General features: G+C 39.4%; 1 protein-coding gene across 1 annotated transcript; it reads right to left on the reverse strand.

Annotated features, from left to right (window-relative positions):
- On the reverse strand, positions 338–25,721 carry SECISBP2L (SECIS binding protein 2 like). Its single transcript, XM_021407937.1, has 18 exons — positions 25,704–25,721; positions 17,124–17,302; positions 15,506–15,830; positions 14,834–14,969; positions 14,191–14,420; positions 14,068–14,092; positions 13,194–13,309; positions 12,817–12,948; positions 12,356–12,439; positions 11,232–11,399; positions 10,938–11,079; positions 10,005–10,174; positions 8,660–8,792; positions 7,737–7,899; positions 6,827–7,047; positions 5,987–6,141; positions 5,288–5,507; positions 338–4,829 (listed from the first exon to the last, which is right to left on the reverse strand). The coding sequence occupies exons 1-18, from the start codon at positions 25,719–25,721 to the stop codon at positions 4,156–4,158; spliced, it is 3,291 nt and encodes a 1,096-aa protein (XP_021263612.1). The 3' UTR covers positions 338–4,155.

A 26,975-nucleotide genomic window follows, 5' to 3' on the forward strand; every position in this document is an offset into this window, starting at 1 on the left:
AATCCAGCACACGGGTACAGCAGCAAAGGAAGGTGACTCCAATTCTCAGAATGCAAGAAACCCTCATTTGAGGGGATGACTGTGGTTACTCCTCTTAGTAACATTTTACTTTTCAACACAATACTCTGGACGTATTTCAGCCTGCTGCTCTCTGCAGGTTGGTAGGTTCTCCTGTGTGACACGACTCTGGTTAGGGCTCAGGATGCTGTGTGTGACAAGGGGAACTGAGCACTGCCCTGGGGGAAAGCCCCTGCTGCCCCACACCCCACAGAAGCTGGGTGCTCCAAACCTCACCGCAGGAGAACCTAGCTGCAAACCAACACAGCACCCAAAGCCATCAGTTTCTACAATCATTTTTATTAGTTATGGAAGAATCCCCACTAGTATTTACATAGTGCAAAAAAGCTGTTATTACTCCAAAAAGTACGGTAGACAGAACAATTATCCTTCATACAGCAAAAAAAGAAATGGAACAAACCCCTTCATATTGTATTTCATAATTTTTCTACTGCTTTAACCTAAGTATTACCATAAATCTTTTAAGACATTAAAGATTAAACAGCTTTCCTAATTAGACTATTTAAAAGTAAAATATATGAGCTATTTATGAACATTGAGAAGGTGGGCTGTGCCAGCTGGGTTTCTGCTTTCACTGTTACCATTCACCGGAGTGGAAGTTGGGGCTGAACATTCTTAGGTTTCCTTCCACGAGGCAGGGTGGGGCAGAGCCCCGCGTCACGCGTTTTTATGGCTCGCTTCTGCTGGTTTTTGTTTCATCAACACGGCGCCACGTCTCGCTTTGACACGGCTAACACTGAAACCGATTCAGTGGCTCCACTAGTTGGCACAACTTCACAGAAAACACTTAGTGACAGTTTCAGCAAACAGCAGCTTCTCAAACAATAATACTTCTTACAGATGTGTTGAAGGTAACGTTATTAAATGTAAGCTCGTGTTAAAGAACCGGACAGAGTCACACTGTGTAAGCTCCCTCCCACCCAAATGAGCATGAAGACACCTCTTACCTTTACCATAAGAATACCAACAAGTGCATCATTGAACATTTTCTATAATTATAAAACACAGGTCAATACCCTCAGTCACTGTGCAGCTCCAACTTCACAAATAGCCGCACGCAGCCTGAGCAGAACAATAAGTCAGACTTCAGCCAGTGGCAGCAGTGCTCTGAAGCGTGCGCTGACAGGATCGGGTCCCGAACCTTTGTCATTTTTACTTGGCCCAACTAAGGACAAAAGTTCTTCAGTATTTTTCCCTTTCACATATTTGCAATCCACATTTTATTTCAAGAGATACTTGAAGTATTTATATAAATAGGTTGCATACATCGCCATCGCTATCAGCTTTAAAGATCCCTACCCCTACCACAGATACATTGGTTTTGATTTTACCAGATAAATTAAGTGGTGAAATCATCTCTATAAAGAATGTCTTAAGAAAAGTAGACTCATTTTCTGAATTATCGTTTTCACAACAAAAATATCTATACACCTATAACTACAGAAACACCTTCTCTTGGGAACCATAACAACCTGTATGACGAACTGCATACTTGCATACCAAATAGAAATTCACCTACTTAAAAAAAAGTCATGGTATTGTAAAACATTTTTATGCTTTTTTTTGTTTGTTTCCCATTCTGGTGATAATAAAAATCAAAGTTACCACAGTGAGATACTCTTCACAAGTGCTTCAAGTGGTAAGGAACTCCGCTAAACTTAGATGCAAATGATCACTCCCACAGGAACTGGGGTTTCATTCCCTGTTATTGCTCATTCCCGGCTTATCAAGAAGGAAGCACTAGAACCAGTTTCCTTTACACTTTCCATTTGCTCCTCCAAGAGTGATCTGCCACATTTAAAGAGACTAGTTCCTTATTTGCTGGCAAACTGAGAGATATTAGAAGTGCTATATCACCTTCAAGAACTATTAAATCTGTAGCAAAATTGCAGTTAAGTAGTGGGCTGAATATTACAAGGTTTTTTATACATATAAATGTCAAAAATCTTAAAATGACAGTCCAAGTTCAAAAAGACATACAAAAAGATGCATTTGATGCTAATACTTCAAGATCAAAAGTCATTTGAATCACTGGCACTGAAAAAGCAAAAAGATACAAACTTTTTTTTTCCTTCGGATGTTCTGCTCTGCCCTCAGTGTATGCACTGATCTCAGCTGACACTGAGTCCTGCTTACACATCCAAGGGCAAGTTTTGCTTGTCAGCAGTTCAAACACCTATCATTTCCTAAAGCACGAACTCTTTGCAAACATACAGACAGAAGTCTGCCATACAGAGAGTGAGAAGTTTAACATTCAGGAGGCGTCAATCCTCAGTCTTTGTTTTCCTACAAAATGCCTGTTCTAGTATCTAGGAAGATTACATGGAGGAACTAAGAACACGACAGAACAGCCAGTTGTCCAAGCAGCTCTCTACACTGCTTATGTACATAGCATTTGCTATGCCAGTATCTATCAAAGCTTTATTTACATAACGCAGACTCCATTATTCTCATTAGCATTCAAAAACCCAGGGGTAGACCATTTCTAAACCCAGAGTCTTATTTTCCCAGTGCAACTCAAGATGCCAGCACTACTTGTACTATAAGCGCTGGTCCCATGTTAACAAGTGTGGACTGAACACCCAACTAAGCCAACTACTTTTGTGTTTTTCTTTCAGCCAACCCAGAGATTTTTTTTAATGCATTTTAATATAAGTGATAAAGAAAAATGAAGTGGAATTAAAGTGTATTCATGCAAGTTACTCTTTGGCTACTCTTGTAGTGAAGCTCCTGCTGCTGGCAGTTTCAGTACATCTCTTGCCAATTTAAGACAAAGACGGAAAACAGGCTCCTAGCATGCAAGGTTTGAACGTACTCCAATCTGAAATGAAGTCATCACCAGTTAACAGATTTCACTGAAAATTCTCTACAAATGTGTGGCTCAAGGTGGGGGGGTGCTTGTTCCTTTTACCTCAGAGCCACTGAAACACCTCCCCAGACTGCAGAGCACTTCCCCCTTTCCTGGTGTAACTACTTCCTTTTCTACTCTAGAGGTCAACTCCTAAGGCTGCTACAACTGAGAACAGACAAAAAGAGGCCACGCTTAGAGTACAAACTGTTAAGATCCATCCCTAATTCAACAAGAAGGTGGCCAGGATCAAAGCATGCCGATGAACTTATCAATAAATTGAGCCACGGCATCATTTGCACTCACTGTTAAAGAATTATTCTTCCTTTTTGCAATGTTACATAGATTATAATATGCAAAAACAGCATTCCTGAGGTAAGTGACACGAGAAAAAGGAAGTCATCAGTTCACGGAAAGCCCTGGATAAGGATTATGGTTAGTGATCCACTGTGTGGTTTGGCAGACAGCAACTGTGGAGAGCATGGGTTATTTTCTCTTTTCCTTTCCTGTTTTTCTGCAGTATTTCCAATTTGTAAATAAAATAATAAATACAGTAGTTGTATCCCTCTAGCTTAAAGTTCTTCTGAAATCAAAAGTTGGGATAGCTTATCGTAATCATTTCATCTATCAGCAGCTTTTTAATGATGCTTTCACCAAGGCCAACAAAGAAGTTGCATTTATCTCAGCGTAAGAACCACGTACAGATTTCCTCATTTACTTTTCGTAAGACTACAAATGGGTTTTTTCCAGCTTTTTTTTTTCCTGAAAACAATCACCTAAATCTTGCTTCTATTTCTAGACAGAACTAGAAAAAAAATCACAGCCAAATACACTGACACGCCTGGCATAACACCAGTGAGCAGCACTGGTAACTTGTCAGTCTTAAAATGCATGTTATCTCCTTGAGAATGAGCTAAATGGTCACATAAAAGAACTCTGCTTAAAATTGGTCAGTTGTAAGAAGTTTCCTTTTACAAGAAATCAAATGATTACTTACCAAAAGATTTTCCACACTGTTTCTATTCTGGGAAATAGAAATTGATTAAAATCTACGCTCATTTTTAAATCAAACAAGTAACAGACAGCTACAAAAATACTGTGAATTAAATACGCATTAAATGTTTAACAGTGCAAAATGTTGAGATGAAGCATACGGAATATTGGCTGCAACTTTTACAACAGTTAGTTTTAATACAATTTCTAAAAAGTTCCTGAGTTCCTGCTGATTTTTACGGCATGTAGAGGGAATCTGTGTGCTCCTTATTCAAAGAACCGCAGATGGTGGGCTTATGTTGAATGTTACTTGCATGCTTATCATTTGTCCATTCCTCACTATCAACAGCTGCATCGACCTGCTCAGAAGTCTCTATTTCTTCCTCCTCACTTTGTTCTGCATTGTCTTCTTCGGCACCACTAAGGGTCTTCCCAAGCTGGAGAGTCTCCATAGTTCTCTGGGTCTCCGAAACCCAAGATTCAATTCGGCTGTTAAGCTGAACCTCTACAGAAATTGGTTCGTGGGCATAATCCTCATCATCTTCCTCATCTTCCTCATCCTCCTCTTCTAGCATTCCTGGTACAAGAGTACTGGTGGTACTGATCATGGAGGAATTCAGAATATCTCTGCAGCTGCCATCCAGCGATCCTGTCTCTGTACTCTGCTGTGAGGCCCATTCCAGGTTGTCATCTGGTTTCACCTCTTCCTTCTCACCCAGTGTGGCTTTTCCATGATTTGTTGCTGAGGTAGTGCTGGTTGCAGCCAGTGACGGCTGTCTACTCAGGGTAGATTTTGCAATTTGACCATTGCCAGCTTTTTCTGGTGCTGCAGTCTTGGATGAGGATTCTCTCTCATTTTCAGAGGTTTCTAACCCATCTGATGTTTCTACCATATTTCTCCAGTTTGTTTCTACAAGTTTCAAAAGAAATTTGTGTACGAAACAGATTAATTTTGGTATAGAAGTATTTCTCCCAAACATCCTGGAATTATTTAAACAGCAATTGGAGGCAATCATTTTTAATATTATTCTACATTTTCTATAAAAACATTAACTAGAAGATCAATTATCTCTTTGGTACAGTCTTACTACTAGACTTCCCTATGCAACAAGTTCAGTAAAACTGGAGAATCCACCTCCACCAATGCAAGTTAGGTAACTGTAACACTTGCAAAGAGTGCAACTTAAAATTATTATTTTATGTATTGTTCAGGAAAAGTGACTTATGAAATGAATCAATTTAAGTATTATCCCGGACAGCTATAGACTACTAATGAAGAAATGCTGCATTTTTAGCTACGTTTTCTATTAAGTAGCATTTGGAAATCTCCAGCTTCTGGTTACAGAAGTAATTTTTTTGAACACTTACCATATTCTTTTTCATTCACTTCAGATATGGGTTCAGAAATAACACTACAGAATGAGATAGCGCTTGCTGCAGAGGGATTACGAGAATGACCCATATGATGCGGTGCCTTCTTGACATTCTTCAGGGCTTCTTCTGCCTGTTCCTGTTCCATTGCAGCAACCATATCTCTGTACGCTTTCCTGGCCTCTTCAGTCAGTGATACCAGCTTATTAAATAAATCCTAAGTATGAAGACAAGGTGGTTTCTTGTTTACTTTTTTCCCCTTTTTTGAATTAATCAAGTTTCTACTTTTAATCAACGGTATACCACATAACAAACCGTAAGCCTACTAATACCAAACACCTTTACTCCAACCAACAACTAGCTCTGCATTAAATATAAACACCAATCCCCGTTTACAAGGTTTTAAGATACGCTTACTTGAAAAAAATACTGCTTTCCTTACAATCTTAAGACTTCCAGAGAATTTCACATGGTCTTTTAAGTCTATAGGAAAGCTACACTGGTGTCACAGGCAAAAATAAATCGGCCTTCCAGATATGAGGAAAAAAAGCTGAATTTCAAATAACAGGATTTAAGAGAGATCGGGTCACGGCCATTATCAAATGTGTTTGATGTGTTTCTCTCTATGCTAAAATAATTCTTAACCATAAGGAGCATAGCTGTTCACTCCAGCCATATCCTACGTGAATTACTCACCTCAGCTCCTGAGTAGTTAAAGATACCCACTACACTAACAGGAACCAGCTTGTTCACACAACGACCAAGAGCTTTACGTCCAAGAGCAAAGACAAATGGAATTTCTTGTTCCCGTGCCATGGCTATTACATTATACAGAGCTTCATCCAATCCACCTTGAAGAAAGAAATTAATAAATGTCTAGTCAAAAGTCACAGTATGGTGACACATTCTGTATCCCAACTTTAACTGAAATTAGACACTATAGAAACACTACCATAAACTATTACATACTACAGGATAACAAGCTGTAATCTGAGTGTAGCCTGTGAGCACACGAGGTGATTCTGTTTAGTGATATTCTGTATTCTCTATTAGTCCTGCACACACATTAAGATGAGTTCTCACAGCTCTCCTGCTGAACAGAGCTTGCTCTTTTGATATCTCAGAAAGCTTCTATTTGTATTTCTGCTAGGGGCAAAAACAATGTGTTGGTTGGCTAAAATATTTCCTCTTGAGCAATACACATTCCTCTTAAGTAATTATCCTTAAGAGGACCCAGAGCTCAGGACTTCAGGTATACCACAGACACACACTGGAATAAAATTAAAGTCTGTTCATTATCTGTTCATCTTCAGCTATTTTACTCCTCATGGAGAAGCTTCTTCCAGAACAGAAGACTAAGAGAATGAAATCAATATAGACTGGCAATTACATGATTGATTCTAAAGTGTTATATCATGGCACAGCAACTGAAAAGTAGTACTAGCCTTGCTAATCAGTGCTACACAGTGCACAGGAAAACCACAAATAAAATGAAGTTAAGGGCATCACTTATAAAATCACTTTTATAATTTATACCTTTTGACTGGATTTTTTCACAGTTGGGAGATATAATTACACACTTGATCTTGTTCAGCTTCATATGCTTAGTAACCTCACGCAATCCCATCACAAGTCTCCTCCTTGCTTTAGCTCTCATGGGATCTTTTTGATAAATTCGTTCCTGGAAGCTGACAAGCTCTTGCAATAACAGAGTCACACATTCATCTATTTCTTTACTCAGAACTTGGTTACAGTATCTGTCAATTCAAAAGGCATCAAATATTAGCATAGCACATACTCAGTTTCTATTGAGTCTTACTAAAGAAAAATTGTATTACTTAAAGATATTTGAAGAAAAATAACTTTAAATAGCTTCTTTAAAAGGAGACTGAAAAATAAAATCAGACTGCATAAGCAAAGTTTAAGAAACATCTTGAAAAATAGTTCTTTAAAACATTGAGCAAAAGGATTATTTAACAGTGCACAGAAATACCCCTGGAAGTGCCACAAACAATTATTCTTTTCCTTAATTTAATGATCTTAAAAATTAATACAAAAGTAGTAAGTGATGTAGGAAGAGTAAATATTACAGTATTTTCAATATTTGTAAGTATTTCTCCACTTTTCCACGCACAAAGCATACCTAGCCCCCCTTTAAAAATTTCTCAAGATTACTTTCATCTAGTTTTTGTTCCAGCAAAGAAAATCCGAAGTGTGTATATATACACAATATACATCCACACATTTGTGTGTGTAAGCATGTATACATTTACACATACTAAAATATGCATGTAGCTATCCATCTTACAGGAAGACGAAGTAGTACAAAAATACTTGCAAAAGCTTGAATTAAAGACTAGTTTGTTTATTCACTAAGTCTATCCACGTTTAAAAATGAAGGGGACCTGAAGTGCAAAACTTGAATTCAATAATGCAGAGCTCTTACTCTCTGAATCTCTTGCTGTGAATTTTGGTTATTGCAGAAGATGCCATTGGACTACCTATTCCAGAACTAGCAGGTGAGCCTTGGGACACCGGGGTCATGCAGTATGGTGAATTCTGACTTGCTGGTGAAAGTGAAGTATCACTAGGCATACTTAGCCCCGTTTCTGAAAGACAATTTTGAAATATTATGAAGAATAAAGACATTTTCATGTAGAAGAAACAATATTACAATTCCCATGCATCTCTCTCACTTTCGCCAAATTATACTCTGAAAACACCAAACAGTATTCTTCCCTGGAAGAATAATTGAAATAGAGCAAAGTAAAATAAGTACGTATCAGACACTCAGCTCCAGTTCTGAAGCAGTGCATCTGGAGTCTTGGTAGATACCCTCCCTTCCATCACCAAAAAGGCCCTCACCTCAACAACATGGAAAATTCTTTGGAGCGTTCCAGCTGCTTACAACTATTGCTGCAAACTGACACTCCAGATACCGCAGTTAATTGGTAAGTGTTTTCAGTACATTTGAAACCTATAATTTTTAACCTCTGCATTTGGATAACTTTTAGTTTGGAAAAAAGAACTTTGACACTGCAATCAACGTGGCATGGCTAGAAAAAGATAACTTTCCATCCATTTATCAAAAATGTTAGTGAATCTGACAGGCTTCAAATATCTACTCTAGAGAAATGAGTAAGGATTGTATGGAGGTTGTGTAACTAGAACATATACTGCACTGAGTTTTCCACAGCTGAGGAAGAGACAAGACATTTCAGGAATAAATATCTAGTGTCTAGTATTTCATAATGCTAGGAAAAAAAGGGGTAACACCAATAGACTGCGTTGCGTAAAAAGAGAACATTAAGTAGGTTAGTCATGGTGCAGGGGGAAGGAGGCAGGAGGAGAAGGAAGAGAGAGACTCACCTTCTTGAGAGGCCAGCTCCTGAGACTGATCAGTAGGCAAGCTTATATGAACTTCTTTCTGTTCATCAGATCCCAAAAGGCTATGATCTACTGATAATCGGCCTTTTTTCTCTTCTCTCTCTTTCAAAATGATCTAGGAAATAAACCAGCAACATCTAAAAGTGATGATCTTTAAAGAAACATGGCCATTTGACTGACCAAAGCACAAAATAATCTGTGTGTTTCAAACTTTCCTACTCATACCAGGATAAGTAAACATGAAATCATTTAAGTTTCCTCATGGATCACAGACAGTACTTGATTCTAGCATTTTATAGACTGTATACTCTCATACTTCCACATAAGCAATGCTTTCAACAGTTTTAAACATTAAGTACTTCTACAGCTTCTTTCTGGGTATATGATACTAAGAATTCTTCATTCCCATTTTTGTAGAGACTTCTTATGCAAGAATAAGAAATGTCTTTAAGAAGCACCCCAGTAACAGATAGAATCCTCTATTTTACATAAAAAGAAGTGCAAAGATAGCAACAGCAGTATATCTACGATGCTTATGACTAATAAGATAAAGGCCTTAGCAACAGACTTGTGAAAACATTTCTGGACAGGTATCTGTGATTTACTTGAGTTTGTAGTTCACAGCTAAGTGCAGAGAGGAGACGAAGAAAAAGATTGTCAGAGAAGGAAAAAAACAAAAACCATCAGCAACTTAGCCACAGCCAACCTTTGTACATAATACAGCTTTATCAGATTCTAACTGCTCATAAGATAGTCTTGATAAAGATCTGTAGCACAGCAAGTAGCTTTTTAGTTTCCTATTCTTTAATTTTTTTCTTATGGCCGTTCATTTTCAGGCTATTTTTTTTTAACCTTTTAATTTCAGCATATACTTTATTCTCCCTGCATGCACCTACGTTGCATGCACATGTACACAGAACAACAATTAGTTCTACATTCACTCAAAAAACGTGTTTTGCTTCAAGTTATATATTCACTGCTAAAAAAGGGTAGGGAAATTTAGCTCTGCATACTACACTGCACTACAAAGTAGGATTCAGCAACTGGAAACTATGCAAGTGTTTCCATATGCTATAATGCTTATAGTTAAAAAAAACTCCCTGAAACCCCCTATTGATATGTCTGCATGCCCTCAATTAGCTCCAGGGGTAGAAAAGTTATGTACATTACATGCCTAGGACAGGGAATCAGTGTAACAAGAACCAGAGACAGAAGTTTGTGATTCCTTACCCTACACTTATGGTCCCTAGTTCTCGAGTAAGAAAAGTAAGAACTATTATTTTCAAGTACAAATTCAAATCAGAACACACTATGGCTGATCACTTACCTTTTTAAGGGCTGTAGGGCGTTTCAGTTTTGAAATCTCTCTCTCTTTTCCTCTTTTCACTTTTGGAGCGGTTGAATCCAAAGGATTAAGGCAACCCATCGATGGCTGTCCTTTTGTTAAAGACTTTCTGTTGGCAGACTCTTTGGTATGAAAGGGAGCAGCACTGCCAACTAAATAGAGAAGGATGTTAGTTTCACTAGAAGACATGTCAGCTTTCTTTCAACATTGCTTTCAGAATTTCCACTGATGAATTCTTAAAGTACATTTTCCTTCCTTGGAAAACAGCAGTTCATAATGACAGGAAAATTACATCATCTGATATTGTCACTTCCAGATGGTTTCGAGCTTTCTTTAATTTAGCCTCATGTTTTTGGAAGTTATGGATTCCAGGAAAATAACTACTTTATAACACTGATAATGGATCTCTCAAATGACTACATGTAACAACACAGCAGTAAAATAAATTGCAACTATTTATCCAAACAGTGGGTTTTTCTTTTGCTGTCAGAAACTTAGTTAGCTGAAGGGTAAAACAGATGAGAGCGCAGCATGTAATTAAGCATCTTCTGTTTCTCACAGAATAAAATAAATATAGTCTCAAATGGAAATGTCAACTGTTCTTTGCTGAGCTTTGTTTGACATAGCTTTACCAACTTTTTAATTAAAGTTGGAACACAGATGAAACTCAAAGCAGGTAAATGAAGCAACACACATGGTAACTGTGCAAAACAATGGAGTCCAGGATACATATTACTGCTCAGGAATGAGATTCAGAGGTTGTAACAGATGACTATGAAAATGTCAGTTATGTGCTCAGCAGCAAGCACTAAAAAAAGCTATTTGTGTTAAAGTATTGACAGAAAAAGCATACTTAAGAGAACAATCACATTTCAAACTTACATTGTCACAAAATGCATTTAGTGATAGAAATACCTGTGTATGAAAGAGGTCTGGTGTTGGTGATCTGACGAGCTTTCATGGCTTGCTGCTGCTTTTCAAGAGCTGCTAACATGTCCCCCAGATCTAACTGAACAGGAGTTTTGCTCTTCTTTCCAGCAGCTTTTGATAAAGCCTCCTGTGGGTTGAACATCACATACTGATAAATAAACAGCACCTGCAAAATTCTCTTTGAAAGAGATTCTTGCTTTTACAGAATACAAAGGGGACAGCTGCTAAAAGATACCCCTATCATCTGCATAGGGAGGAGAAGGGCAGAAAGCTACACACCTGGAGTTTTTTCTGTTCCATGCTTATCTCTGAATACTCCTGAGCTGTTGCAAGTGCTGCTGCCAAGGCCTTCTTCTTCTGACTTTTTGCACGCTTTGGTACAGAAGTTGTAATGGGAATTGGAGTCTGGACTATATTGATTGGAGAATTCTCCGGTAAGTCATCTAACTAGAACGTTAAACAGCATATACAACACAACTAAAGACCTTTCTCTTGAAGACCACAGAAAGAGTAACATACTAGAAGCCAAATGAGTCATTATCTTAGTCAGCAGTAAGTTGATCCAATAATTAAGTACATCTAGATGACCCAAGTAAGCTAAGGGAACTAATAAATTTTAGGTATTTATTTTTGATAGGAGAAATACTATTTTTTTCAGTTATCTTCAGGGTGCTTTCCAGTCTGACTGCTAAATGAGGGCGATTTCCCCCCCACACTCAAAACATTTCATGCAGGACTTGCTTTTCATGGACAGCAGCCAAATAGGTTAAGTAGTTTACAGAGTTCTGCAACAAAAGATTTAAGTAGATCACATATAAAAGAGCATATCCACAACACTTATTTCTACAGCCTCAATGCAGATGTTTAGCTTATTTTCCTTTCAGAATAACCTAAACAAGCTAATTATTTCAGAAAACTGAAACTATGTAATTGCAGATTTAACAATTCCACATCAAAGCATCGGTCTGAATGCAAGTCCTTTGAGTCAAAGAATAACTAGGATGTAATCTATACAAATAAAGCCAGACCATCCTCAAAATCAATTTCAGGAATCCTTTTGTATGTACTATTCACTCAAGATTCAGCATACAACTTCAGAAAAGCACAAAACTCATGAGAAACTATCAATGAAATGGAGATGTGTTCATCATACACATTGTACAGTCTCTCATTAACAATCTCATTAACAGACAGGAAGCCAGCAGTCTTTTTAAGATGGGTTCTATGCTCCATTTAATTCATATTTTATAAAGATCTAAAACCAGTAATGCAAATATCTTAAGAACATCACAATTTAGACATTACATAAATTTGTATCTTTTTAAATGAATCTCTTGCAATATTTATAGTTTCAAAACAACTTCTCAAAAACAATTTGCTTTTGTTTTAGAAGGACTACTTACTACTTTGGGTGAAATCTTCTGTTGGATGTTACTACTTTTGCTGTTGCCATTGTCACTACTTAGTTCTGGAAACTCATCTTCATCCTAAACAATGAGAAAATAAGAGTAAGAGCATAGAACAAAAAGTCACGTGAAAAGTATCAATGGAAATAACTGAAAGGACAAGAGCAAATTTAATCTAATCCTGAAGATCCACATAAACTAGAAGGGCCTGAGGCTGATACAGATAGAAAATGACAGAAAAAGTTAAAATTGTTGTTCATATCTGCATACCCTTTTTCTTTAAAGAAATTATTTATTACCTCTAAATAAATTCTGCTATACTTAGAGAGGAAAACAATCACAGAACAGCAGTTTTTATCTGCAGGCCAAAAGGAAGTTTTGCAGCTTCTCCCTTTTAATAAAATCACTTATTTTACATTTATCTCACTGATGTATTAACCGTTTTCATAAAACACTACCTCAAAATACAGAGGCTCAGGACTCTGCTCTGCTCTACTCGACTGACTTGTAGTTAGAGGTTTTTCATGTCGTTTCTGCAAATTCTGTCTCCTTTCTGAAGATGTGCTGTGGCCTCTGCATCTGAAACCAGACTACAAAATAATGAACATGGTTGGTATTATGCAACTTCAGCTTTTCAAGATGCGTGTATGCATGTAAGACATTCATATCTGTTAATTAGCAACAAAGAAGGCACAGTCTATATGGAATTATACTTAACAAGCTGTCTCTATTTTAGATAGAGAAAAGCATTCTACAGATAATATCTAGTCTACTGTAAAATTACTTATTTTCATATTACAAGAAATACTTAAATTTAGAACCATTAACAACATACCTGTGAACTATTTCTTTGCTCAGCTTGTCTTCCACCTCTAGAAAACGTCTGAGTTTTTTCAATCCAAGGCTTTTTTTGCGTTGCCTGGGAATTTACATTAGTCCAGCTTACACCAGCTGAAAGGAAAGTGCCAGCTATAAAAAGTGAATTGGTATGACAGAGTACATCACAGTGACATGCATGGAACCTGAGCTAGGAACTCAAATTTCATACAAATAAAAGTTCTCTGAGAAATTCTAGACTTCTGACAACATTTGCTTCTGTAGCTGTTTACAGAAGTTACCTGAATCACTTTTATGGAAGAGTCACGTGACAGATATTCAAATTGTCAAAAGCTCATTAATCAGCAAGCAGTCAGATAAAGGAAATACCACATGCACATTCACAGCACTTTCAGTCCAGTCATAAATAACAGCCACTAGCATTATCCACTGCTACTGAACTGATCACAACATCTGTTCATGTCCTTAAAGTGTAAGTGCTTTTCAAATAGAGAAATAAGAGTTATTTACCTCTCAGTGAAGAACAATGCAACTACCACAAACTGAAGTCCAGAGTAAGGAGGTACAAAAACAAAATACAACAGAGGCATAGCCTTGTGTGAATGCTTCCACTGCAAGCCCTGGATTTTTTTTTTCCCTCCTCTGAAGAGCGTTTTTGATACATTATTAGTAATAGCTACTTATACACTTCCATTCAACAAATCAACAAGGGGATATTGATGGGGGTGGTGGTTATCACAGAAAAGACAGATCTTCAGAAGTACTGATGTGTTACAGCAGAATCCTAGAAGCAGACCATTCCCAGCAAGACAAAGCAAAAATACAGAAGTAGCCTAATAAAATACAACACGCCTCACTACAGAAATGCTTACTTGTATTTATTGATGGCTCAACAACCTGAAAAGAAAAAAAAACAAAATCGTTTCAGTACTTTTCTTTCCTTTTTAGTCTGCAGGATACAAACGCATTTAAGTCACTCAGTTATGTTTACATACATTCATTGCACAAGAATCTGCATTTCTTGAAGTCACAGCTGCAGCCTGGTTATTGCCATGCTTAGGACTACAATAGCCACTATCACTGTCGATGTCTGCTTCACTCGCTCCCTGTTCACTAGATGACTCTGCAGCAGGATGAGAAGCTCTTCTGCGCCTGCCTTTTGACTTCCACAGCATCGTGGAGGCACTCTCAGAAAGTGACTTATTGGCTATATCTGAAGGAAAGTCTGCAAGACAGATTCAACAAGTTATTAACTAATAAGACACAAAAAGCCAACATGATAAAAAAAACAAAGGGAAAAAACCACAGCCCTTGCACATGACAAAAAGTTCCCTTTAAAATTAATGGCAACACTTAAAAAAAACCAAAAGGTGTCTAGATCCAACTCCCTCAACAAGATAAAGGTATTTTTGAATAGCAACATCTCTGCAAGAACATCACATCACTGCAATGTTGTACTCTGACAGACTGAAAAGGTTTCTGCAAACACCAGCACCCTTTCTTCATTATCTTCTTGATCTGCAAAGATCTCTCTCAGAAGCTACCTCATAAAAGGAGATAGATGTGTTTCAGAAAGACTGTAACCAAAATAAAGTTCCTCCACCCCCCTAAAAACAAACCAAGCAAACACGGAATTACCTGTTTGCTGTGATGCATCAACCAACAAAACAATCTTTGATCTGTTCTCAGGACCTGACGAATTTGTCTCCTTTTGCGTGGCTACATTTTTCACTGGAGGACGTTTATTTTTTATGTGCATCTGTAACTGCTGTTGCTGTTTTAAAAGATTAGCCAAGCACACACATAAGCCATACTATTTGACTTCATAGACATAAACTAGAACAAACTGAAATTCTAATGGTCCCTACTAAAGAAGCCACATATTTGAAGACAAGATTAAGGGGAATATTCATGAAGTACTTGTAACAGTCTCTTATACTGGATCTATTAACCTTTTCATAACATTTTCTGCATGAAATTTTTGCTACTTCCACATCGTATCAAAAGGCAAAAGCATGAATATATTTTTCTTCTCTCAGGAAGTAATTCAGCTCAGACCAGACTAGCAGAGACAGTGGGAATTTCCCATATTACACTTACAGATTTTAAGCTCACCATGTATTTTAACCCCAAAATCTCTGCTCTATACAGTTACACAACTCTCCAGCTAACACCTTTTCTGCCCATCTTTTCCTCCACTGATATACCTCCATACCTGCTCTTGCTCAAATGAGAAGCATGTTTCTGTGCAAATACTTTTGTTTTCAGTTTTACTTCTCCCATTAAAAAAAAGGACAGTGCCATACTTACTTTTTGTATGATTGGTCCTCTGTTACTGCTTCTGCTCCGCTGAGTGGATAATGGAAAGACCTGGCCTGAAGGGTTGGGACGCTCCGTGCATTCTGTAGTAACTGTATTTACAGCATTTGCTGTTTGAAAGGGTGCTGAATAGGGGGGAGGGAAAGGATGATAGAAACCCATGACCTGAGCACAGGGAGCTGGCATCAGCTGATAGTACGTGTATTCTGTAGAAACAGGTGGTTGCGCAGGTATTATAGGATAAGCAAGGTACGGTCCTGCAGGATTCGGGTTAGGTTGCTGCCATCTGATGTCATTGTTATACAATGGAAACTGTCTGTAAAAATTCAAAAGGAAGGAAAAAAGATTTCTCAGTACGTTTTTCCTTGTCAAGAAAATTCAGAATATCAGAAAACCACCACTCCCATAGAAAAAGACAAAACCATTTTACAGACCATTAGTCGTTAGTAACAGAACTTAAATCTCAAAGACTCAATTACATTAAAGAATAAAAATACAGAAATAGTTTTGTTTATCTTGGCATGTGCAAACTTGTTTAATTCCTGATATTAAATTTAGAAATGAGAGGTGGGCACTTCCCTTGAGAAATTCTTTGAACCCACCACAAATTCAATTTTTTCAGCATCTCAGAGAATATGCAACTTTAGAGAAAAGCTTACACAGGTAAGCCAGCAGAGAGAGAACAGTGACACATTTGTTAGCTTATTCAGGAATATTAAGAGTAAGCAGTCAATACACCCTCACTCAAAATGCTATAAAAATGCAAGCCTTGAGAAACACATGTGAAAGCCAGCTTCTATTTGAGAAGCCTACTAGTGAAATGAAGTGTGGGGATTTCTTCCTGTGTTTATTTGAGATCCAGCATACCACAAGCCCACCCCCCTGGAAGCTATAAGCACAATTATTGTCTCCCTCATCACACCTTAAAAAAACAGGAGACCATCTACATAGGAAATACCCAAATATTACACAAATAAAATGAAAAGTAAAGAGTCAGGATAGTTCTACAGATCTCTGGTAGGCAGTTGCTAAAGGATTATTTTTGTTTTTACCTATACAAATGCAGCAGTACTATAGAGTGCTATCCTAAGCAAACATTGAGTAAATTTATCAACAACAACTAACAAATACATGTGTATTTTCATAATGGGTACAAAACAAAGAACTTATAATTGTGTATTTGATCAAAAACATTTGGGCTAGAGTGATGATATCCTAAACTCAATGTATTATAACCAGTTATTCCGGAAACTGGATACAGCTGCACTGAGTGCAACAGTGTCAGGTGTTTCCTCACGGCAGGATACAAGTTGCACACCTGGAGCCTTGCTTCAGAAGCAGAGGTTCAAACACAAAATTCCTGACTGCCTTGGAAGGCAGCAGAGGAAAGATTTGTATCAAACCTCTGTAGCAAGCAAGGAATATGAACTGAGGAAATCAAAAGGAAGCAAATAAGTGAAAAACATTTCATCCTCGCTAATGAATGGAAGGGAGATTAAATGCAGCAAACAATGAATATACAAGCAGTTGTCACTGGCTTAAATTAAACAAAATTTCAAACTCATTTGCACAGGTTTTTTTCCACTAAGACCACAACCATATGTATTACCTATTGGATTGATTTTCCTGTACAAACGGATAGCAAGTGATCAGGTAGCTGGGGATAGGAGTTGGTTCCACGCCGTTAATTCCTCCACTGTCACTAGGAAGCGCCATTGGGATCATTAGTGTTTCTGGACCCTTCTTTTGAGGAATAAATGGTTCTACTTCAGCTGACAGCTTGACATTCTGAGGAAAGAGAAGAATGAAGCGTTGTAATTAAATACAGAATTAAACCATTTAGGAAAACTTAAAGATTCATAAAGTTGTGTGGCAATCATCACAAACAGCAGGCAAAAGGGTGACAAGGCTACAAGCCTTCTGCAGTCAACTGAAAGGGGTGGAGAACAGCTGGTAAGTGGTTGTTAGATCCTTCCAGTCAACACAGGCTGTAATACAGATCAACATCTAGCATTTATATTAACCTTTACAAAGTGCTGTACAAACACCAATTAATTTAAAAGGAACTGAAGTTCTGATCCTGCAGAGGAAATGCTAGTCTGAACACAGAAAGAAAGAGACTTGCACTGTAGGCGGAGCACAGTTGTGTAGGCTTGCATAATTGAATTCAACATATGGAAGATGTAGTAATGCCTGGTGTGCACTACCAAACTGACCGTGTTCCCAGGCAATTATAGAACAGATTTTTTAGCCACCATAGGTTTACTGCTAAAATAGATGGAACGCGTGTGGGGTTTTCTTCTGTGATACACCATCTGCACAATTCTAACATATTTTAAAGCATTAAGAATATGATTACATTTTGTCATGATGAGAGAATTAAGGACTGCTTAGAAATAAGTTCAAAACTGTGCTCTCAAAGGAAAAGATCACCCCCAACCCCACGGCATCCTCAGCAGTTTGTATGGCTTTTTGACCCACAGCTTTGGTCTGGTAATAGATTAGCTGGATCCTATACTTCAGCAATGACAAATGCTCCATTCAGAAGGCTAAAGAAGCCCTACTCTGAGATGCAGATCCACCATACCCTGAAATTCCATATTCCAACAGAAGTTACGTTTAGCCAGAAGTGATCTAATTGTTCAAACATTTCAGCTTCAATACCTTTGTCTCACACTAGTTACGAAGTCATTTCTTTCTAAAGCATGCAAAGACTCCCCAGGTGTTTCATTTGCCTAGGAAACTATTCCAAACGCCACACACAATCTGTAGGAGGACATGCTCTTGTTTTGAAAGAGGTGGACCCTGAAGGTTTGATGTGCAATGAACAATCTTACACCCTTGTCACTATCCTCAAAAATCAGGTAAATAACAGCTCTGAAAACATACTGACAAGTAGTCGCGTCTACCATGTGATTCTCAGTTCACATCTTTGCCTTGTCAATCCCACAGTCCATCTAAAGACATTTCTGCTACTGCTCAGAATCTCAGTGTAACAGCTTATTTTAAAAGCCTCCCAAGTTTATTTTTGAAATAAAACACACGTGCAAATCACACACTTCCTTCATGAGCATGGGGTGAGGAAGCAAGGAGAAGCTGGAAGGGGAAAGTCTAAAAGCATTTTGAAACTACAGCCGTCCTATGTGAGTAAGAAAGCTTTTTTTTTTCCTTGATGAATAGGCATTTTTAACATATCAGACTGAACAGGAACGACTCCTAGCTTAAGCATTTGTTTGAGCAACACTGAGGTCAAGACACTTAAATAGAAGAAAGTTTAATTAATCAGCAAAAGGTAGAAAATCACAATTAACAAAATGACTAAGATCCTGTGTTGCGCTGTAATTCACCAAGCAAATGAGCTGAAGACCAGCAGTTACTTAATTACTTGGTTGTCACAAAGAGAAGAGGAAAGAAGTTCAGACAGTAAAAGCTCCGAAGTTTCACGTAAGTATTATGCATACTCTTAAGTCATCAAAACTTCCAGTGCTTGGTGCAGTATTTTTATTATATTGGAATATTTTCTACATATGCATATATAAAACTTGATTGTAACATGTGATATTTGAATTCCCTGCTAATTTCAAGAGTAAAGACAAGAATTTTGCTCACCGAATTCTATTAAGCTCCATATGACACCCAATGCAACATAATTGCAAAGACAGTCTAGAAGAGCCAAACTAATGGCTTCCAGAAATGGAACCAACCTTTTCCTGCAGGTATTAAATGCATATTAAAAAGCATCTGCCTGTTCATTTTATCCTTTCATTGTCAAATCTGCCCACTTATAGTTCTTCTGTGAGATTTTATGTAGTTTTAGCTCAAATTTCACCATTAGCTAATTCCTGTATCCATCAATCCACTTCTCTGCTGGGCCAGGAAGTAACTCCTAGGTGCAGAAGTGCCCTGCTCTACCCACAGCTCCTTCTTGGAGCCTTGGCCTTGGGCTTATCACCGAGCTCCACAGTGACTCACATACCCACCTGCAAAATCCCAAGTCATCTGCTTCAACATAATGTCACATTACATATATATATATATATAATAGAGAAAAAAATTAGTATTATACTATATATATAATAGAGAAAAAATTAACTGCTTTCCAACACTGATCGTGTTATAAATGACCAAAATACCAACACTCTGAAGATGAAGAGATTTTCTCCATGACATCTAAAGATCACCCAGGAGAACTGTTTGCAGAATAGATTCAATTGTGGGCTGGCCTACAAAACCAGGCAGCATAAATGGTAAAGCAACATGCTAAGGCTGTCTCATCCATAGCAGATTCAAAAGCATAAGCAGGATGAGCTCTGTAGAAATACAGAATTCCTACAAAGCACTGAAAGCTGTCAGACAGCTACACCTCACCCGCTGCTCAGTGCCTTCCAGCAACACGGTGACTGAACTTTGGCCAGAACAGTAACTATAAACCACTGGAGTACTGACTAGGAGAACAGTCAAAACATCTGATATTTGTGATGCAGGTGGTACAAGATTCTCTATTTTAAGGGGCTTTCCAGTCTGCTCTTTCCCTACATTTTCTGGCAGACTGGTGTGGAAATACAAGAAAAACAACTAGTGTTAATAACGATTCACTTACAGAGCTCTGTTAGTACAGTGATCTTAGTGATAGCATATGGTATCATCATTATTAAACTCACAAGGGAGTAGCCTTCCACATTTTACTTTTAACAATACCTGATAAGTGATTAGCAACAGGAGCTGAATGACTCCATCAGTAAGGCTGCCACAGCAAAGGCATTTCTTGCCAAGTGGCAAAGATAAACCCTACCTGTTAAGGTACCCATAGTTTTGATTAGAGACTTCACATTATGCTGAGATTGCAGAATTCTTGGTTATTCTAGCTGTAATATTTTCAAGACAATACATTATCCAAACTGCTTCTGCAAAGTTACCTTAGTTATTCATCCAACTACTTTCGATAAGAAGTTTTTGATTTCTTTATATCTTTCTAGTAAAGATAGGATTCTCTCTTCAGGTTCCCTCCAAAAAAAAAAGTTTGGGTTTTTCATAAGTTATTTTGCTAGTTTCATAAAACCCAGAAGGGGCACCAGCAGGATAACTTTAACATTTCCTTCCTTGTTGCCATCTCTCTTACACAGGTAATGATTAACTATTGCTGTGACAGAGCAATTGGTTGATAGGTTTAATAACATTTTTTTTGTACAGCTTATAAAGTATTTATCTTCTAGAAAGAAGTAAGATAAAGAATATCCTGTAATCATAAACAGGTGAGGGTGCATTTGAAAGTCAGTACCTTTTTTCGCCTACAGACCTGTTACAGTTTGTTATTGTAAGTAATCCAAACAGCCCAGAAGTCTCTTCCATGTATTAAACTACTAACCCTTTTCTTGCACAATCTGTGTGCATAGACTTAGTAATTGTATTAACATTTCTAAAGTATTTGCAGCAGCAAGACGACTTCAGGGCAAACATCTGTTTTTTAAATTTTGCATTTATTCTGCAGACTATATGTACATATATCAGCAATATAGCAACCGAAACCTTAGCTTTAATAAAAGTGCTTCAAAAATCCTGCAAGCACAGAATAAAAAAGGGGTCTTATCTTTTAAGTGGCATTTTGTTTCGGAGGCAAATTCTAAGCAGACAAGCCAAAGAGCATGGAGATACGTAGTACAGCAATTCCTCGAAGACAGCAGTCACACTGCACAGAGTGACAAGTGCAGAGGAACTGAACATTGCAGGACTAATCTACAGCCACGAGCAAACAAAAGGTATCGACAAGAAAGGCACCAAACACTAACAGGCTTTTAGTCATCTTTACAACAGAACACTTGTGATACTATTTAATGCTGTGATTGCTCCCCGGCCATTTCCCCTGCAGCCACTAAAAATTAGCACTTGGCCACTGACATCAGCAAATACAGGGCTGGGCCCTATGCAGTTAATATAAAAAAGTATGTTCTGATCAGGCAATCCAAAGGCAAACATTGCAAGACCTAATTTTACCCTGGCATGCATCTTTCTCATGTTTATTCAACCTTCCACATCATGACGTTGAAAAAAGCTTTATTGAAATTGACCTTTGATAACCAAACTTGTTTTAGCATGACTTAAATTTATATTTAGAATCCTCAGATTTTCAGCCACTTGCCTATCAACAGAAACACACTCCTTCACATGAAACCAGGACTCGCACAGAAGTCTCTTTTGTAGACACCCCTAGCTTTAATTTGCAAAATGCTTTGCACTGTCTCATTACATATTTCGGTCCAACAATTACAACTCTTTCAAGACAGCGTATATATTGAAGAGATCCTTTGTTTCCTATATAAAAGCTACTGTAGTCATCAACAGCTGCAAAGACAGAGGATGACACAAGCAGGAACAGACTGGTAAACTTTGTCCTATAGTTATAGCACTGTATGTTTAATCTTAGGAAAGTTTTTGTTCATTGTAGTTTAATGCCATTCAGCACTCCGCATTAAATGGGAGCACTGTCAGCTCGCTCTCTTAGAGCAGAACACTCGGGTATCTATCTTACCATTTACAGTGTGAGAAAATAGACACAGATGCTGCATTTCAGAGGGCTAGAATGAAATCAGCTGTTTTACTGCCACAAAGTCTGGAAACAAGAAGTCTCATCACAAACAAGATAAAAAGCACAGCTCAAGTAACTTCTTTTAAAAAATCCTGTTTCTTAATTTCACATTTCAAAATCCAATAGGAGTACAACAGGTGACATTTCATCTATTTTAGATAAACTTCACAAATATGGAAGTCATTGTTTCTATAATTAGCTGCTTCTAAGTGGCAGATGCTTCAGGAATGGTAAATATGCAGTCCGGCTGGAAACACCAGCAGCAGGCCATCTAGCAACGCACACCATTCCATCCAACCTTATTTAAACATAGTCATTTCGATCCAACACTTAAAGCAAATACACTGTTAAATTGGTCTTCCCCTTTTCCCTTACAGAATTCTCTTTCCTTTCACAAAAGAAAATACCCTCTTCAGATACAAATAATTAAGTATTAATATTTTAATGGCACAGCATGACAAGTTAGCTTTTGTACCGTTCAAAGTTAGAATATTCTAGGAAAAGAGGGGGAAAAACTAAAACACAGTATTTACAGCCACAAAGCTTGTCCAAAAGATAAAAAGCTATGAATAGGATCCTCTTCACTTATCATGTGCACTGTCAAGTGCTGTAAACATCAACTTCTAAATTCACACTATCAACGTGAAGTAGGAGTATGAGTACCTTGTAGTCTGCACACTGAAGGTGTCAGTGCAAACCATTCACCTGTCTGCTTCCTCACCACCACAAACCAGTCAATGAGAAACATCTCTGACCAGAAAGCTCGGAAGACCTTCATACATCACAGCATTAACATTGTAAATGCACTGGAGAACACATTGTGTAATAAAACAAATCCCCTAACAAAACCCAAATTCTTTTGTCCTTTCAAGGTTCAAGAGAAAGCAACATGCAAAACCTAGGACCTGGGAAAACAGACCTTTTTCAGTCTGCTGACCATCAAGAAATCCACGATGAGTAAGAAAGAGAAGGAAATCAAATAGGATAAAGAGCACACAGATCTAGGTAGACTTCCACAGCAACCAAGCGCTTTCTCAGGCCAACTGTTGAATGGTTGAGAATAGCAGAGGCAAGCACACCAGGCAGTATTTAAGCAACAGCAGTACAAAACACAGGTACTTGGATTTTGCAACTTCACCTAATTTCTCAACCGCGTTAAAGAACCAGATGCCTTAATCACAGAGCTAGACAAATGCCTACCACTTAGAAACAAGACACAGCGGTACCCTTCAGAGGAGAAGTGGATTCTCTACCATGACCAGCTTCAATAGAAAGGCTGCTAAAGGTCACATACTGCATTTTCTCTCACATAGAGAAGGCCTACACTTAACCGTTGAAACTCATCTACTTCTAAACAGAAGCTTCGGTTCACAATAAAATATTTCTTTTAGAACAGTTTTTTTTTTTTAAAGTGTTTTCCTCTTTGTTAGCTGCTAAAAGCTAACTGCACATCACAGCAAGCAAAGTCACTCCAGAATGAAGGTAACAAGTGTCAAGAGCAGTGTGCAGTGACACTATTTACTCATACAGGTGCCCACATGTTCTTGGTCGCTGACGTCTCATCCGGATTTACTCATCCAGCACCACAGAACTCTGTTGAAATACATTCCCCACCGAAAGCATTTGCAATCCTTCTTTACCCTTGAAATACTATGTTTTACCATAGCACGGTATTCCTACCTATTCATGTTCTAATTCCACAGTAATTATCCCTATCATCAGGAACAGTTACTTTATTGTGGTTGAGTGAGTAATCCAGGAGAAAGGGAAGAATAGGATTAGGAAAACTGTTATCATGCTTTGATATTCATTTATCAGATGGCACGCAATACATGTGCTGAAAGTAGACCAAATCGAAGAAATCATGGAACAGCACCCAAAAACTGATGCAATCTTACACCACAGTTACACTGATAATGGAGACTGCAATCTATCTCACTGCACTAAAGGTTCAAACTTAAAGCATTTAGGGATCTCTTAAGTTGTTACTGCATAATTAGGAGACAAAAGCAATAAGACAGTTGAATTTTAGAAACTCATCAGCTATTAATTCGCCTCCCTAGAAGCCTTACTAGTGGATGAGAAACCAACAGGGCTGGATAGGCTACATACAGAATAAACAAGATGATGGCTCCTGCTTCAGAGAGCTCAAGTTGAGATATTGCAGTTAAGATAATCACACTGACAGATCTAACACTTCAGTTCATGAAAACTGAGAATCACAATTTCCAACAAATAGAAAGAGAGTGGTTTGATCATAACATGAGTCTAAACCTTACAGTAATGGAGCAAAAAAAGAGTTCAAGCAGTAAGGAATAAATATTTCACAACTCTACCACAGTCCTAGTTACTGCAGAGCCAGAAGGGAAAAATGTACAACATTTTAATTTTAAAAAGTACAACAGATAAGTAAATTTTTTTTTTATTTATTTTTTTTACAGCAAAAGATCATCATTAAGAAGACACAGTGAGATCCATACTATACTCCTCTGCATGCACAAAATGAAAAGCTATGTATCTTCAGAGTGCTCTATTCTAAGCTTGTGCTATTTACTTGACTCACCCTACTACTAGAAATCCTTGGACATATCAAGGCACAAAGAGACAAAATAGGAACATCTAAAGTCCACGCAAGAATTTCCAAAACATTCTGCTGAACATGAAGTTTAGAATTACAGAGAGGCTGCAATGGAGGGCAGCGCTCACTTCAGACGGATCTTTCAGCTCTGCCTCCTGACCATGGAAGATCTCACTGTGTGTATGTAAACAATCACACAGACACTTATGTTCCAGCATAATCTTTTTCAGAGAGATAAGCTGAGGAGCGTTAAGGGTAACACAAATCAATTACTTTGAGAACAGCAAGTTCACTGCTACCAGAAAAAGAAGCAAAAGGTGATTTCTAGAATTAGTGCCCTATATCCACAAGTCTCACTCTGACAGCAACGCCCTAGCACAAAAAACTTCAGCCAAAGCCTTGGACGTATTTCCATTACTCCAACAAGTGCCAGGTTGCACACACCACGAAGTTCTGAAGGAGCCTGCAGAAGTCCCTTCTGGTGACCACACAGCCTTAAACTACCCCTCACAACTGCAATTATTCCACAGGCTTGAAACTGAGTCTATCTATAGGAACCCGAGGGAGAGGCCCAAAATAGAGGGCACGGCCCTTTACGAACACCAAAGGGAGAGCCCCACAGATCTCGAGTTAACGCGGGCAGACCCAGCCCGGGCTCCGGAGGCTGAGGAGGGCACAGCCCCACACCTCCCGCAGGCCGGGGCCCAACCCCAGGCCCAGCAGGGGAAAAGAGCCGCGCCGCAGCCGCTCCCAGCCTCGAGCCCGACCGGGGGGCTCCGCCGGGCGGGGACCGCCCTCCCCTCGCGACCCGCACCGCCCTCAGCCGCCGCCGGTCTCCGCAGGCCGCGGGCTGCGCCCCGTGCCCGCGCAGGGCAGCGCAGGAACGGCACCGGCCGTGCCTGACAGCGGGCAGCAGCCGCTCCCTCCCGCCCGCCGCTACCCCCCTCACCGCGGCGCCGAGGCGTCGCCGCCACCTCCTCCCACCGCGGTTGTTTACGGCTCCCCAGCGCCGAGCCCGCCCCCCGCACCTTGTCGGCTTTGTCCATGGCTCCAGCTGGGCTGGGCGGCGGCTCTAATAAGGGCGGCGGAGGCTCCCAGCTGCCTCCTCCATGGCGCTCGCTCCTCGCACCGGGATCGCCGCGCTCCCGCACACACCCAGGGCGGCGCTCCCCCGCGCGCAGCTATCACGGAAACCGAGCCCGGCTACGCCACGGCCGGGGGCGGAGAGGGGAGGGGGGACGGCGGCGGGGCGAGGGCGGCAGGGAGGGATCATCTGGGACGGAAGCCGGGCGGGCCCAAGCCGCGCCGAACGCCTGCTCACCAGCGGTGTCCTTGAAATTTATCTGGAGCGGTGAAGAAAAAACGAAAACAAAAACTTGCGATTTATTTAGAGGCAAAAGGCTAAAAATGTCGCACAAGTGTCGTGAGCGTAGGGATGGGCTGTGAAACACTCACACCAGGGTTGGGCTCACCTCAGCCTGGCCTGCTATCAGCCAACCCAGGGGCTCCTGGATAGGGCCCGGCGCTTCCAGACGTGGGGAGGGCTGCTGGTCAGAACCAGGGGTTCCTGGGTGAGGCCACAGCACCCTGTCCCTCCCTGTCCCAGGCAGCTGCTGCAGCGGGCTGTGTGGCTGCCACATCACTACCGCTGTGCAGGGAAGTTTCAGGGTGCCCATCTTGGCACAGGCTTTGTGACGTTAATTTTGCTGCCATGATTTCTACTTGAGTAATCTTGGGCCATGGGACCACGTTCACCTGCCTGCTGACGCGCAGAGGATGGGAAGCAAGTTCAGCCTCACGGAGCACCTAAGGGATTGCACGGTACAATCACATACACGGGCTCGGCCTAGACACTGTGCCCACTGCCTAGGGTTTAGTGAAGGTCAAGCACCGTTCTGCACCTCCACACTTTACTGCTTTGTTTCTGGTGTTTTCACTGAATCCAGAAGGGAATTGAGTAATAGACTCAATACCTACATAAAAGAGAAAACACAAAGTGTAGTCTGGAGCAGGCTTGAGTGCTTCCAGTTAAAATACATTTACAAAGTGTACTGATGCAAGAAGCAGGCTTCTGATTGAGCTGGGTTCTTGCGAGAAGTAAACAGCATAACCAAGGGGAAAAGCACACAAGCCTGTGCCTTAATTTGACAGTTAAAACTGAAACTACCACTGTCTCTACAGAGCAATCTTGGTAGAGCTTCTTAAGTCTTTCCAGATTTATGTTCAATATGCAATGTAACAATTTGTTAGACTTCATAAAAGTTTATTGGCTGGATTAATCCATGTAATCCCTTTGTACA

The sequence above is a fragment of the Numida meleagris genome, chromosome 9, assembly GCF_002078875.1.
Source record: "Numida meleagris isolate 19003 breed g44 Domestic line chromosome 9, NumMel1.0, whole genome shotgun sequence".
NCBI lineage: Eukaryota > Metazoa > Chordata > Aves > Galliformes > Numididae > Numida > Numida meleagris.

Excerpts from the sequence above, each read along its gene's own strand:
- SECISBP2L (XM_021407937.1), bottom strand. Across the intron at positions 7,048-7,736 it reads CACAGCAAGAGATTCAGAGA|ATACTGTAACCAAGTTCTGA; the intron begins GTAAGAGCTCTG and ends TTGAATTGACAG. Across the intron at positions 6,142-6,826 it reads TGAAAAAATCCAGTCAAAAG|GTGGATTGGATGAAGCTCTG; the intron begins GTATAAATTATA and ends TCTTTCTTCAAG.